The sequence below is a fragment of the Hypanus sabinus genome, chromosome X2 (genome assembly GCF_030144855.1).
Source record: "Hypanus sabinus isolate sHypSab1 chromosome X2, sHypSab1.hap1, whole genome shotgun sequence".
NCBI lineage: Eukaryota > Metazoa > Chordata > Chondrichthyes > Myliobatiformes > Dasyatidae > Hypanus > Hypanus sabinus.
This window is the reverse complement of record NC_082739.1, coordinates 23,107,490-23,122,139: the sequence shown is the minus strand read 5'-3', so window position 1 is coordinate 23,122,139 and position 14,650 is coordinate 23,107,490. Positions and strand designations below refer to the sequence as shown.

The 14,650-nt window shown below is 42.7% G+C and overlaps 1 protein-coding gene across 10 annotated transcripts in view; it reads right to left on the bottom strand.

Moving 5' to 3' along the window:
- LOC132385203 (neural cell adhesion molecule 1-like) overlaps positions 1-14,650 on the bottom strand; it is a 786,620-nt gene that overhangs the window by 124,117 nt on the left and 647,853 nt on the right. For 6 of the 10 annotated variants that reach the window (XM_059957108.1, XM_059957105.1, XM_059957107.1 and 3 more), the window contains 2 exons: positions 5,981-6,191; positions 1,103-1,219 (listed from right to left, as the gene is read on the bottom strand). The exons of 2 other annotated variants lie outside the window; for them this stretch is intronic. In XM_059957108.1, coding sequence (XP_059813091.1) covers positions 1,103-1,219; positions 5,981-6,191 — 328 coding nt within the window. Of the gene's footprint in view, positions 1-1,098; positions 1,220-5,980; positions 6,192-14,650 lie in introns of those variants that run through there. 2 more of the 10 variants (XM_059957106.1, XM_059957115.1) reach the window with 2 other exon arrangements.

Sequence of the window (14,650 nt, the reverse complement as noted above, 5' to 3'; positions counted from 1 at the left end):
AATCACACTGGTATTCATGCATTTGTAGACAATCTCAAATGGCTGTTTGCCAGAAGCTTATTTAAACTAATTTCAAGTTTCAAATTTCAAGGGTGGCGGGGTGGAAATACAGTACATCTCTACCAAAGGAGGTGTAAGGCGCTCCTTCCCTCCACTAGCCTGCAGATCACCATTGGGCAAGGGGTAGCACCTGATTAACTCCCTGATCAGGGTCACATAAAGCCATGGGTGCAGGGGGTGGATGGTCATATGAGCAGCTGGAGCATATCACAAGTCCTGGTTTTGTGACCACTGATGCCAGGCAGACAATCTCGGAAGAGTATTGATAATGGCTGGGGTCACCCATCTTGTAAAGACACTGCCCAGAAGAAGACAATGGCAAACCTCTTCTGTAGAAAAATTTGCCAAGAAAAATCGTGTTCATGGAGACCATGATCGCCTATGTCATACAACACGGCAAATAATGATAATGATGATGAATTTCAAGGTAACGCTTCAGGGTTCATCAAACATAAAGCAGATCAGATTCTAATCAATTCTTTAGTTTTGAATTAATTCAGTTTAAACTGTTTACAAATTAGGATTCCCTGGAATTCACAACCAACCTTGACTTTAAGTTTCCTCATTTTGGCTTGACCCATTTAGGATCTTCAATAACACTGGGAACAGGATTTGTTTTTTTTTGCCAGAGAGTGGTGAATCAGTGGGATTCATTGCCATGGACAGTTGTGGAGGCCAAGTCATTGGGTATATATTCAAATTAAAGGTTGATAGGTTCTTGATTAGTAAGGGTGTTAGAGGGTGTAGGGCGAAGGCAGGAGAATAGGGTCAAGAGGGATAATAAATCAGCCATGATGAAATGGAGAAGCCGACTCAATGGGCCGAATGGCTTAATTCTGCTCCTATGTTTTCTGGTCTTATATAATCAAGGAAAATTAAGCCAATTTGGTTGTACACCAGCAAGTAACTCACTGGATTTGTAGATGCCATACAGCAAGCAGGAATTATTAACCAACCATGGAACCATAGACATTAAACCAAATAAAAACAGCTTAGATATACAGAACAGAGGCAGTACATTCTCAAACACATTACCACTTACTCAGGCTCTGTCAGTGGGGTGGTTTCATTTGGCTCCATTTGGCTTCCACCATCATGGTTTGGTGTTCGTTCCTCTTCAGTTCGTACCTCCACGATAGGCTCTTTTGACTCGTCCTTCCTAAGAGGGAATGCAAGACAGCAGTTTGTACATCAGAGAAGAGGTGCAGGTTTTATTTTTTGAATTTACTGCCAATCACAAATTAGCTATCAGTTACAAGTATTCCAGGCAGATCCTGTTAAAGTTAGAGTGTAGGCTTCCAACTATGCAGATTCTTGTTATCAAACAAGACAAACCATCTCCATAAAGATTCTGTGCTTCAATGAGCTAAATGGACCCAAAATTCCTGAAACTAACTAGAACATGAAACACTACAGCACAGTGCTGACTTTATAACCTACTCTAAGATCAATCTAACCCTTCCCTCTCACAGAGCCCTCCATTCAGGGTTCAGGAACAGCTTCTTCCCCTCTGCCACAAAACAAGAAGAAATTTCATGACTTATGCCAGTGATTTTCAACCTGATTCTGATCTTTCCTTCATCCATGTGCTCTTTTAAATGTACCTATTGTATTTGCCTCTACCACCACACCTTGCAGTATGTTCTACGCACTCACCACTTTGTGTTAAAAAACTACCTGACATTCCCCTGTACTTTCCTCCCAACTTCTTAGTTAAGCACATTTGTATGCTTGTATACCCACTCAATGTATGCTTCATACTATGTTGTACTCCCCTATCAGGTCACCTCTCATCCTTCTTTGCTCCAAACAGAAAATCCCTAGCTCACTCAATCTTTCCTCATAAGACATGCTCTCTAATCTAGGCAGCATCCTGGTAAATCTCATTTGCACCCTATAATAAGGCAACCAGAACTGAAGGTATTTCTCCAAGTGCGGTCTAACCAGTGTTATAGAGCTGCAACATTACCTCGTGGCTCTTGAACTCAAACCCCTCAAATAACGAAGGCCAACACACCACATTAATTCTTAACCATCTTACCAACCTGAGCAGCATCTTTAAGAGATCTATGGAGGTGGACCGTAAGATCCCCCTGTTCTAAGAATCCTGCCATTAACCCTGTACTCAGTATTCAAGATTGACCTTCCAAAGTGAATCACTTCACACTTCTCTGGATTGAACTCCATCTACCACCTGTTCATCCTTACAATGTCCCGTTGCAACATATGAAAACCTTTTACACTATCCACAGCACCACCAACCTTCCTAATCTACCCTTTCTACTTCTTCAACAAAGTTTTTTTAATAAAAATTACAACATGCAGGGGCCCCAGAGCATATCCCTGGTCATCGAACTTCACTCATGCTCCATTTATAACCACACCTGCCTTCTGTGGAAAATGATAAAAGTGTGAGATCGTAATGAAGTACAGTACTGTGATAAAGTCTTAAGCACATATATATAGCGAGAGTGCCTAAAAGCTTTGCAAACTACTGTAGTAATTTTCAGTATTGCACTGTACTGTGCCTTAAAAAAACAAATTTCATGACATATGTGAGTGATAAACCTGATTCTGATGTGGGTCTCTATTGTGGACTGAGAGTGGTAAGGGGGCAGGGAGAGAGGAATCATGGTTGAGAAAAGGGGAAGGGAGAGGGGAGGGAGCAGTAAACACCAACGAGATATCCTGTAATGATCAATAAACTAATTGTTTGGAATCCAATTACCTTGCCTGGTGTCCCAGGGCTGGGTGTGTCTGTATCTGTGCCACACTCCCTGCCCCTGACACTCCTTCTCTGCCATCTTTCCCTGAAAAGTGTACAGTTCCCTGAAGGTGGAATCTCATGTGGATAGAGTGGTGAAGAAAGCTTTTGGTATGTTGGCCTTTCTAAATCAGAACACTGAGTATAGGAGTTGGGATGTAATGTCAAAATTGTACAAGGCATTGGTAAGGCCGAATTTGGAGTATTGTGGACAGTTCTGGTCACCGAATTATAAGAAAGATGTCAACAAAATAGAGAGAGTACAGAGAAGATTTACTAGAATGTTACCTGGGTTTCAGCACCTAAGTTATAGGGAAAGATTGAACAAGTTAGGTCTTTATTCTTTGGAATGTAGAAGGTTGAGGGGGAACTTGATAGAGGTATTTAAAATTATGAGGGGGATAGAAAGAGTTGACGTGGATAGGCTTTTTCCATTGAGAGTAGGGGAGATTCAAACAAGAGGACATGAGTTGAGACTTGGGGGCAAAAGTTTAAGGGTAACATGAGGGTGTATTTCTTTACTCAGAGAGTGATAGTTGTGTGGAACGAGCTTCTAGTAGAAGTGGTAGAGGCAGGTTCGGTATTGTCATTTAAAGTAAAATTGGATAGGTATATAGGTAGGAAAGGAATGGAGGGTTATGGGCTGAGTGCGGGTCAGTGGGACTAGGTGAGAGTAAGCGTTCGACACGGACTAGAAGGGCCGAGATGGCCTGTTTCCATGCTGTAATTGTTATATGGTTATTTTATGTGTTCCACACTCGTCCCGTGGCACTCCACCCTCACCATTCCCAACATTCTTTGTTCTCCCCAGATTTACATACTCACTGTCTGCTCCACATTGACAAATGCAGTATTGTGTGTATAGGGTTATCCTAAGACTTTTGTACAGTACTGTAGACTTTGAGACCAAGAGCCCACCTTATACAAGAGGTCCATTCAGAGTCTGATAATAGTGAGATAGAAGCTGTCCTAGAGTCTGGTGCTTTCAGGTATTTGTATCTTCTGCCTTGAGGAAGCAGGGTGTCTGTGGAAGCACTTAGACACATTGGGGGAATGGGTAAAGAATGAGGAGAGGGGAGAGACTGTCCAGGATCAGTGGGGTGTTTGATTATGCTGAGTGCTTGCCTGAAGTAGTGAGAATTCCATGAAGGAGAAAAGATGGTCAACAAATGCATTTAGGAGGCTGTTTGATAGTGTTGGATCAGAAGCTGTTGTGATCCAGAGGTTCTTAGGAAGTAAGAAAGTGGTGTAAAACTTGGTAATTAATGCTATTTCATTTGGTATTATAAGAACAAAGATTGGAGAAAAGCCAAGAAAGAAAACAATTAATGTTGTGGTCAAGCTGGACAGATAAAGCACATTCCAGTGATAAGAAATAACCTGTGAAATAGCGTGATTCAGTGGCAGCAGAGAAACTTCTAGAATGGAAACAGCCATACTGAAAATTCACTGAACAATTACAAACATGTAAGTGATTATATAAAATATATGCAAGTTAAACTATGAGAAATATAGCAATTTAAAACTCCAGTTTAAAACTTTTTTGCATAGAAAGAGCATAGGGTTAAAAATAGAGTTAAACTATGAGAAAAATTTTAAAAAATGAACACTAATTAAACAACAGACACATACGTGTGGAGGGGATGGAGAGATCTGGGACAAGTGCAGGTAGTAGAGAATTAATTTGGCATTGTGTTCTTTGTTCTCAGAACATCTAATGAAACAGAAGTAATTACCAAGTTTTACACTACTTTCTGAAATTCCAAAGAACATCTCGATCATAACATCTCCAGATCTAACAGCCTCCTAACTGTGAGTTGTGTTCAGCACAGACATTGTGAGCTGAAGGTCCTGTGCCTGTGCAGTACTCTTCTTTTTTCTCTGAATGTCCAAAACCAGTTCAGGTGATGTTGTTGCAGGACACATGTGCTGTGCTGTGATCTTTGAGGAAATAACAGGCGGGATAGACAAAGGAAAATCAGTGTCTGTTGTTTATTTGGATTTTCAGAAGGCCTTTAACAAGGTGCTGCACATGAGACTACTTAACAAGATAAGTGCCCATGGTATTACAGGAAAAGTACTTGCATGGACAGAAGATTTGCTGACTGGCAGGAGCCAAAGAGTGGAATAAAGGGGGCTTTTGCTGGTTGGCTGCTGGTGACTAGAGGTGTGCTGCAAGGGTCAGTGTTGGGACCACTTCTTTTCACATTGTATGTCAATGTTTTGGACAAAGGAATTGATGGCTTTGTGGCCAATTTTACCAATGATACAAAGCCAGGTAGTTTTGAGGAAGCAGGGTGTCTGTAGAAGCACTTAGACAGATTGGAGGAATGGGTAAAGAAGTGGCAAATGGAATATAATGTAGGAAGGTGCATGGTCACGCACTTCGGCAGAAGGAATAAAAATGTGGACTATTTTCTAACTAGGGAGAAAATTCAAAAAGAAGAGGTGCAAAGGGACTTGGGGGTGTTTGTGCAGGATTCCCTAAACATTAATTTACAGGTTGAATCTGTAGTCAATGCAGTGTTGTCATTCATTTTGAGAGGACTAGAATATAAAAGTAAGGACATGGATGCTGAGAATTTATAAGGCTACATGTGGAGTATTGTGAGTCGGTTTGTGCCCCATATTGAAAAAATGATAAGCTGGCATTGGAGAGGTTCCAGAGGAGACTTGCAAGAATGATCCCAGGAATGAAAGGGTTAACATGAGAAGCTTTACTTGGCTCTAGGCCTGCACTTTCTGGAGTTTAGAAGAATGAGAGGTGATCTCAATGCATCCTATTAAATACTGAAATAAAGCCTGGATAAAGTGGATGTGGAGAGGATGTTCTGGTCTAGGACCAGAAGGCATAGCAACAGAGGTGAGGAAAAAGTTCCTTTAGCCAGAGGATGGTGATTCTGTGGAATTCATTGTCACAGATGGCTGTGCCGGTCAAGTCATTGGATGTACGTAAGGCAGAGGTTAACAGTTTTTTAATTAGTCAGGGCATCAAAGGATGCAAGGAAAAGGCAGGAGAATGGGGTTGAGAGAGATAGTAAATCAGCCACAATGGAATGGCACAGCAGAGTTGATGGGCCAAATGGCCTAAATCTGCTCCTATATCTTACAGTCAATCATTAAACCACGAAGGAATTCCAGATTGAAACTACTCACGAGAATGCAGCTTTTCCCTCTTCGATGTCTTTGCCCTTTGACCCAGGCCCGGGCTGACCGCAGAAGTTTACGGCAATGCACATTAGCAGGCCGCACTTATTGATGAAGTAGCAGGTAACATCCACGGCCACCAGCAAGACAAGGAAAACGACAATCAAAATCCCAACAATGGCACCGGTGCCCAGGCCTGAATCATTCGATGGGTCAGCTTCTGAAACAAATATAGTCAATTACTCACAATAACCATTCAATTCTAAATCTCTACTTCGAACAGTGCAGAAAACCATTTGACTGTAACCTGGTTAGACCCACGTACGATGAAGGTTTGATCCATCCTCAGCCATAAAGGCTCGGCAGAGGATGTACTTCCTGTGACAGTTGGTAAAATTTTATCCTCCCCAGAATATACTGTTGCAAATCTACACTGTTCTCACATCAGCCATTACCGTCTGGTTTGGAGAAGCACCCCCTCACCAGTCATCCTATTAGGTCAGCAGAAAAACTCATGGGCTGCAGTCTGCCATCACTGTAGGATTTGTATGTGTTCAGGTCAAAGAATCGAGCAGGAAATCATTGCAGACATTACCCACCCAGCAAACTGCCTTTTCAACAAGCTCCCTTTGGGAAAGGGCTACTAAAACAAAAACTTCACGCCATCTTAAAAGTTTCTTTCCCCAGGCAGTAAATCTGATCAACAATTATTGTCAGCTTCCCACTCCCTTCTATCATTCAACACATCACTGCAGGGCACTGCAGACACAGCTTTTTATAACGCTGATTGTATAGTAAATACATACTGTTATTTTTGTATTGTGTGAGGGTGAGGGCCTCCATCGGATCAGAGTTTACCATGAGTTGACCATGCATACCAGCTGTCTAGAAACACAAGACCAGACAGTACGATATGGGGAGCAAGCTGTTGCCCATGTAGCAAGCTCCACCTCTCCATGCACCTGATAACCCCAAGGCAAAGTCAGAGACTGATACAGTTTTGTACCAGCAGCATCGCAGTAGTTAGCAGTCAGCAGTGAACTCATCGCCTTCCCGATGAGTGGGTATAGCTGCAAGGCAGCGGAGGTTTTAAATCAGAGTTTTCCTTCTCCCAAATAAGCTGCCAACCATGGCTGACAAGCCCCACCTGCCTGAAGTGACTGCTTTTAAAGCATCAGTAACCCACCTTTGACCCTTCTCCTGTCGGTAGAAATGGTTCCACCGGGCTTAGTAGCTGGACTTGGTTATCAGAGGCTACTTGAGGCAGATGCCATTTGGAGCATTTAATAAGTAATGGGATATTACCTCCGATACCATCCTTAGCCATAACAACCTTCTGTATTAACACATCTTTTATTCTATATACATAACCTCCGGTTTTACTTTTTATATGATTCATTATTCTTTATAAATGTTGAACATTGTTGTTTTTGTTGTATGTTGCACCAATACATCAGAGCAAATTTCTAATACGTGTATATATGGTGAATAAAATTCATAATTGATTCTTGATTTAAACCTGCAGCATCCTTTTGAATCGTCCCAAAAGGTAATTTTCAAAATTTTGACAGTTCCATACACCAACAAGACAATCTTCATTCTAAAATAACTCCTGAAATAAACTGAGGTTCTACTCACAACCAGGAAGTTGATGTAGGGTCTCGGCCCAAAATGTCGACTGTTCATTCTCCTCCAAAAACACAGAGATGCTGGAGATGCTGGAAATCCAGAGTAACACAAACAAAATGCTGGAGGGGCTCAGTGCTGGATATCCAGGGTTACACCCACAAAATGCTGGAGGAACCCAGTGCTGTAAATCCAGAGTTACACACACAAAATGCTGGAAGCACTGTGTGCTGGAAATCCAGAGTAAAACACACAAAATGGTGGAGGAACTGTGCGCTACAAATCCAGAGTGAGACAGACAGACAGACACAGAGGAATTGAGGACTGGAAAACCAGAGTTACACACACAAAATGCTGGGAAAACTCAGTGCTGGAAAACCAGATTAACATACACAAAATCCAGGAGGAACTCAGAGCTGGAAATCCAGGGAAACACGCACAAGATGCTGGAGACTCAAAGCAGGCAATCCAGAGTAACAGGCGAGGGGGGGGGGGGTCAGTGCCAGAAATCCAGTGTAACACACACAACATACAGGAGGAATTCAGTGTGGGAAATCCAGAGAAACTCGCACAAGATGCGGCAGGAATTCTGTGCTGTAAATCCTGAGTAACACACAGAAAGTGTAGGAGCTAGTTAGCGCAGGAAATCTGGGGTAACACACACACACTGTTGGAGGAGCTCAGCACTGTAACTCCAGAGTACCACCCACAAAATGCAAGAAGAACTCAGTGCTGAAAATCCAGAGAAACACAAAGAAAATGCAGGATGAATTCAGCATGGATAATGAGTAACATACACAAAATGCTGGTGGAATTCAGCACTATAAATCCAGAGTAACACACACAGAATGCCAGAGGATCTGTTCACTGGAAATCCAGAGTAACACACACAAAATGCTGGAAACTTGGCATGGGTAATCCAGAATAAAGAACTCAAAATGCTGGAAAAGTCAGTTCTGGAAATCCAGAGTAACAGAGAATGCAAGAATAATTGAGTCCGGGAAATCCAGAGAAAAGCATACAAAATGCAGGGGCATTCAGTGCTGGGAATCCAGAGTAACAAACACAACACAACATGGCAGTGACAGTCAGTGTTGTAAATCCATAGTAAAACACGCTGAATGCAGGAGGAACTCAGTGCTGGAAATCTAGAGTAACACACACAATGTGGGAAGATCTGAGCGCAGGAAATCCAGTGTTTCACACAAAAAGTGCTGAACGAATTGAGCGATGTAAATATGGAATAACACACAAAATGCAAAAGGACCTGAGCGCTTGAAATCCAGAGCTACGCGCACAAAATGCTGGTGGAAATCAGCACAGGAAATCCAGAGTTACACAAATTGCTGGAGGAATTTGGTGCAGGAAATCCAGACTAACACACACAGACACAATATAGGGAGAACTCAGCGCTGGAAATCCAAGGAAACACGAACAAAATGCTGGAGGAATTCAGCATTGGAAATCCAGATTAACACATACAGACAATTCAGGATGAATTGAGTGCTGGAAATCCAGGGAAACATACACAAAATGCAGGAGGAACTGTGCACTGGAAATCCAGAGTAGCGAACACACACACACACACAGGAAATACAGGAGGAACTGAGCACTGGAAATCCAGAGTAACTGAAGCAAAATAAAATTTTTAAAAACTGTGCACTGAAAACCCATAACTAAACATGCAAAATTCTGGAGGAATCTGGCGCTGGAAGTCCAAGGTAAAAAAAAACACAAGGAAAATACAATGGTGACTGAGTGCTGGACAGTAGAAACGGGGCACTGGAAATCCAGAGTTACACGTGCAAAATGCTGGATTGACTCAGCGCTGGAAGTTAAGACTCACATACACACAATCCTGGAAGTGGGGGGGGGGGGGGTCTTGGCACTGGTAATCAAGAATAACACACACAAAATGAAGGAAATACTGAGCGGTGGAAATCCAGAGGGGGACACTCACAAAATGCTGGAGGAATTCAGCGTTGGAAATCGAGAATTGCACACACACAAAATGCAGCCAGAATTCAGCACTGAAACTTCAGAGTAACACAAACAAAATGCTGGGGGAATTTGGTGCTAGAAATCAAGAGTAACATGCAAAAGATGCAGGAGGAATTCAATGTGTGAAATCCAGGGGAACACACACAAAATGATAGCAGAACTGTGTGCTGCAAATCCAGAATGACACACACAAAATGCTGGAGGAAGTCAGTGTTGGAAATCTAGGTTATACGCAAGCAAAATGCTGGAGGAACTCAGCACTGGAAATCCAGAGTAACAACCGCAAAATGCAGTGGGAATTCAGTGCTGAAACTCAAGGTAATGCAAACAAAATGCTGGGGGAATTTGGTGCAGGAATTCTACAGTAACACATACAAAATTCAGGAGGAACTAAGTGTTGGAGTTCTCAAGTAACACACACAAAATGCATCAGGAGTTTGGTGTAGGATATCGAGGGCAACACACACAAAATGCTAGTGGATCTGGGTGCCAGAAAACCAGAATAACACAAACAATATACAGGAGGAACTCAACACAGAAAATCCAGTATCCAGTTACCCACACAAAATGGTCAGGAACTCGACACTGGAAATCTAGAGTAACACACAAACATTTGGCGGAACTCAGGGCGGGAAATCGAGGGGAACATGCGCAAAATGCAAGAGGAGCAGAGCGCTGGAAATCCAGAGTCACACACACCAAATGCTGGGGGAATTCACCACTGAAAATCCAGAATAACACACACAAAATGCAGGAACAATTTGAATCGAGAAATTCAGAGTAACTCAAAAAAATACAGGAGGAATTGAGTGCTGGAAAGCCAGAGGTACATGCGTAAAATGGTGGAGGAATTCAGTGCAGGAACTCTGGTGTAATACAAACGAAATGGTGGGGGAATTTGGCGCTGGAAATTCATAGTCACACACACAAAATTCTGGAGTATCTTCGTGCTGGAAATCCAGAGCAAGGCACACAGAATGATGGGGAACTAGGCTCTGGAAATCTAGAGTAAGGTGCAAAATATGCAGGAGAAATTGAGTGCTGGAAATCCAGAGTTATACACACCAAATATTAGGAGAATTCAGGTCTGGAAATCCAGAGAAACACACATACGAAATGCAGGAGGAACTCAGCACTGGAAATCTAGAGTAACACACACAAAATGCTGTGGAATTTGGCGCTGGACATCTAACTCACACAAAACACTGGTGGAATTCAGTGCAGAGAATCCAGGGGAATGCACGCAAAATGTGAGAGGAACTGAGCAATGGAAATCCAGAGCTACAGGTGCAAAATGGTGGATGAATTCAGCGCTGGAAATCTAGAGTAACACAGACATTATGCTGGGGGAATTAGTGCTTGAACTCTCGAATAACACATACAAAATGCAGGAGGAATTCAGCGCTGGAGACCCAGAGTTACACACAATACATTCTAGTGGAACTCAGCGTTAGATACTTAAGAGTTACATACACAAAATACATGAGGAAGTCAGCGTTGGAAATCCAGGTTACAAACATGCCAAATGCTGGAGTAACTCAGCGCTGGAAATCCAGAGTAACACACACAAAATGCTGGGGAACTTCGTGCTGAAAATCTACAGTAACACAAAGTATGCAGGAGAAATTGAGCGCTGGAAATCCAAAATAACGCACACAAAATGCAGGAGGAATTTGGCACGGGAAATCCAGAGTAACACACACAAAATGCTGGTGGAATTCAACGTGGGAAATCCAGGGTAACACATGCAAAATGCAAGAGAAGCTGAGCAATGGAAATCCAGAGATGCTGGGGAACTTGCTGCTGGAAATACAGAGTACGACACGCAAAATGCGAGAGGAGTGAGTGCTGGCAATCCAGATTTACATGCGCAGAATAGTGGAGGAATTCAGTGCTGGAACTCTGGCGTAACACAAATGAAATGCAGGGGGAATTTGGCGCTGGAAATCCAGGAACGCGCACACAAAATGTTAGAGAAACTGTGCATTGGAAATCCAGATTTGCATTCACAAAAACGCAGGAGTAATTGAGCTCTAGAAATCGAGAGTAACACAAACAAAACACAGGAGGATTTCAGCGCCGGAACTCTGGAATAACACGAACAAAATGCTGGGGGATTCAGTGCTGGAAATCTGGAGTTACACACAAGAAGTCCAGGAGGAATTCAGTGATGGAACTCTGAAGTAACACAAACAAAATGCTGGGGTAATCTGGAGCTGGAAATCCAGGAAAAGACATGCAAAATGTCAGAGAAACTGAGCGCTGGAAATCCAGAGTTTCACAATCAAATTAAAGGAGGAACTGGGTGCTGGAAATCATGAGATACCTATGCAAAATACAGGAGGAACTGAGCGCTGGAAATCCAGAGGTACTCACACAAAATGCTGGTGTAACTCATCAACGGAATTCTAAAGTCACACTCACAAAATGCTGGAGGAAATTAGCGCTGGAAATCCAGTGTAACACACACACAATTATCGGGGATCTTGGTGCTGGAAATCTAGAGCAACACATCAAATTTGCAAGAGGAAGAGAGCGCTGGAAATCCAGAGTTACACGCGCAAAATGAAGGAGAAATTTAGCCCTGGAACTTGCGGAGTGACATATAGAAAATGCCGTGGTAATCTGGAGCTGGAAATCCAGGAAAACATACGCAAAGTGTTAGAGAAACTGCGCACTGGAAATCCAGAGTTACATGCACAAGATGTTGGCAGAACTGAGAGCTGCACATCCACAGTAACACACACAAGATGTGCAGGAATTCAACATGGGAAATCTAGAGTAACACAAACAAACTTCAGGAACAACTGGGCACTGAAAATCCAGAGTTACACACAGAAAATGCTGCTGAATTCAGTGCTGGAAATCCAGTGTAACACACACAAAATGATCGGGGAACTTAGCGCTGGAAATTTAGAGCAACACACAAAATTTTCAGGAGCAAATGAGCGCTGGAAATCCAATGTTACACACACACAATGCAGGGGGAATTCAGTGCTGGAGCTCTGGCGTAACACAAACAAAATGCTGGGGTAATTTGGCACAGGAAATACAGGAAAACAGAATCAAAATGATAGAGAAACTGAGCGCTGGAAATCCAGAGTTACATGCACGATATGTTGGCAGAACTGAGAGCTGCAAATCCAGAGTAACACACACAAAATTAACAGGGAGCTTGCCACTGCAAATCTAGAGCAACACACAAAATTTGAAGGAGAGTGCTGGAAATCCAGAGTTGCACACGCAAAATGAAGGAGGAATTTAGCGCTGGAACTTGCGGAGTGACATAAAGGAAATGCTGGGGTAATTTGGCACAGGAAATCCAAGAAAACACAATCAAAATGATAGAGAAACTGAGCGCTGGAAATCCAGAGTTACACACACACAATGCAGGACGAGTTCAGCGCTAGAACTCGTGGAGTAACACAAACAAAATGCTGGGGTAATTTGGTGCTGGAAATCTGGAAACGCACACACAAAATGTTAGAGAAACTGTGCACTGTAAATCCAGATTTGCATTCACAAAAATGCAGGAGTAATTGAGCTTTAGAAATCGAGAGTAACACAAACAAAACACAGGATGATTTCAGCGATGGGCATCTGGAATAACACAAACAAAATGCTGGGGGATTCAGCGCTGGAAATTCAGAGGAACACATGCAAAATGCAGGAGGAATTCAGCGACAGAACTCTGGCGTAACACAAACAAAATGCTGGGGAAATTTCGCGCAGAAAATCCAGGAAAACACAATCAAAATTATAGAGAAACTGCGCGCTGGAAATCCAGAGTTACATGCACAAGATGTTGGCAGAACTGAGAGCTGCACATCCACAGTAACACACACAAAATGTGCAGGAATTCAACACGGGAAATCTAGAGTAACACAAACAAACTTCAGGAACAACTGGGCACTGAAAATCCAGAATTACACACACAAAATGCTGCTGAATTCAGTGCTGGAAATCCAGTGTAACACACACAAAATGATCGGGGAACTTAGCGCTGGAAATTTAGAGCAACACACAAAATTTTCAGGAGGAAGTGAGCGCTGGAAATCCAATGTTACACACACACAATGCAGGGAGATTTCAGCGCTGGAGCTCTGGCGTAACACAAACAAAATGCTGGGGTAATTTGGCGCAGGAAATCCTGGAACACAGAATCAAAATGATAGAGAAACTGAGCGCTGGAAATCCAGAGTTACATGCACAATATGTTGGCAGAACTGAGAGCTGCAAATCCACATGTAAAACACACAAAATTATCAGGGAGATGGCGCTGCAAATCTAGAGCAACACACAAAATTTGAAGGAGAGTGCTGGAAATCCAGAGTTACACACGCAAAATGAAGGAGAAATTTAGCCCTGGAACTTGTGGAGTGACATATAGAAAATGCCGGGGTAATCTGGAGCTGGAAATCCAGGAAAACATATACAAAGTGTTAGAGAAACTGCGCGCTGGAAACCCAGAGTTACATGCACAAGATGTTGGCAGAACTGAGAGCTGCACATCCACAGTAACACACACAAAATGTGCAGGAATTCAACATGGGAAATCTAGAGTAAAACAAACAAACTTCAGGAACAACTGGGCACTGAAAATCCAGAGTTACACACAGAAAATGCTGCTGAATTCAGTGCTGGAAATCCAGTGTAATGCAAACAAAATGATCTGGGAACTTGGTGCTGGAAATCTAGAGCAACACACAAAATTTTCAGGAGGAAGTGAGCGCTGGAAATCCAGAGTTACACACACACAATGCAGGACAGGTTCAGCGCTAGAACTCGCTGAGTAACACAAACAAAATGCTGGGGTAATTTGGCGCTGGAAATCCGGAAACGCACACACAAAATGTTAGAGAAACTGTGCACTGTAAATCCAGATTTGCATTCACAAAAATGCAGGAGTAATTGAGCTTTAGAAATCGAGAGTAACACAAACAAAACACAGGATGATTTCAGCGATGGGCCTCTGGAATAACACAAACAAAATGCTGGGGGATTCAGCGCTGGAAATTCAGAGGAACACATGCAAAATGCAGGAGGAATTCA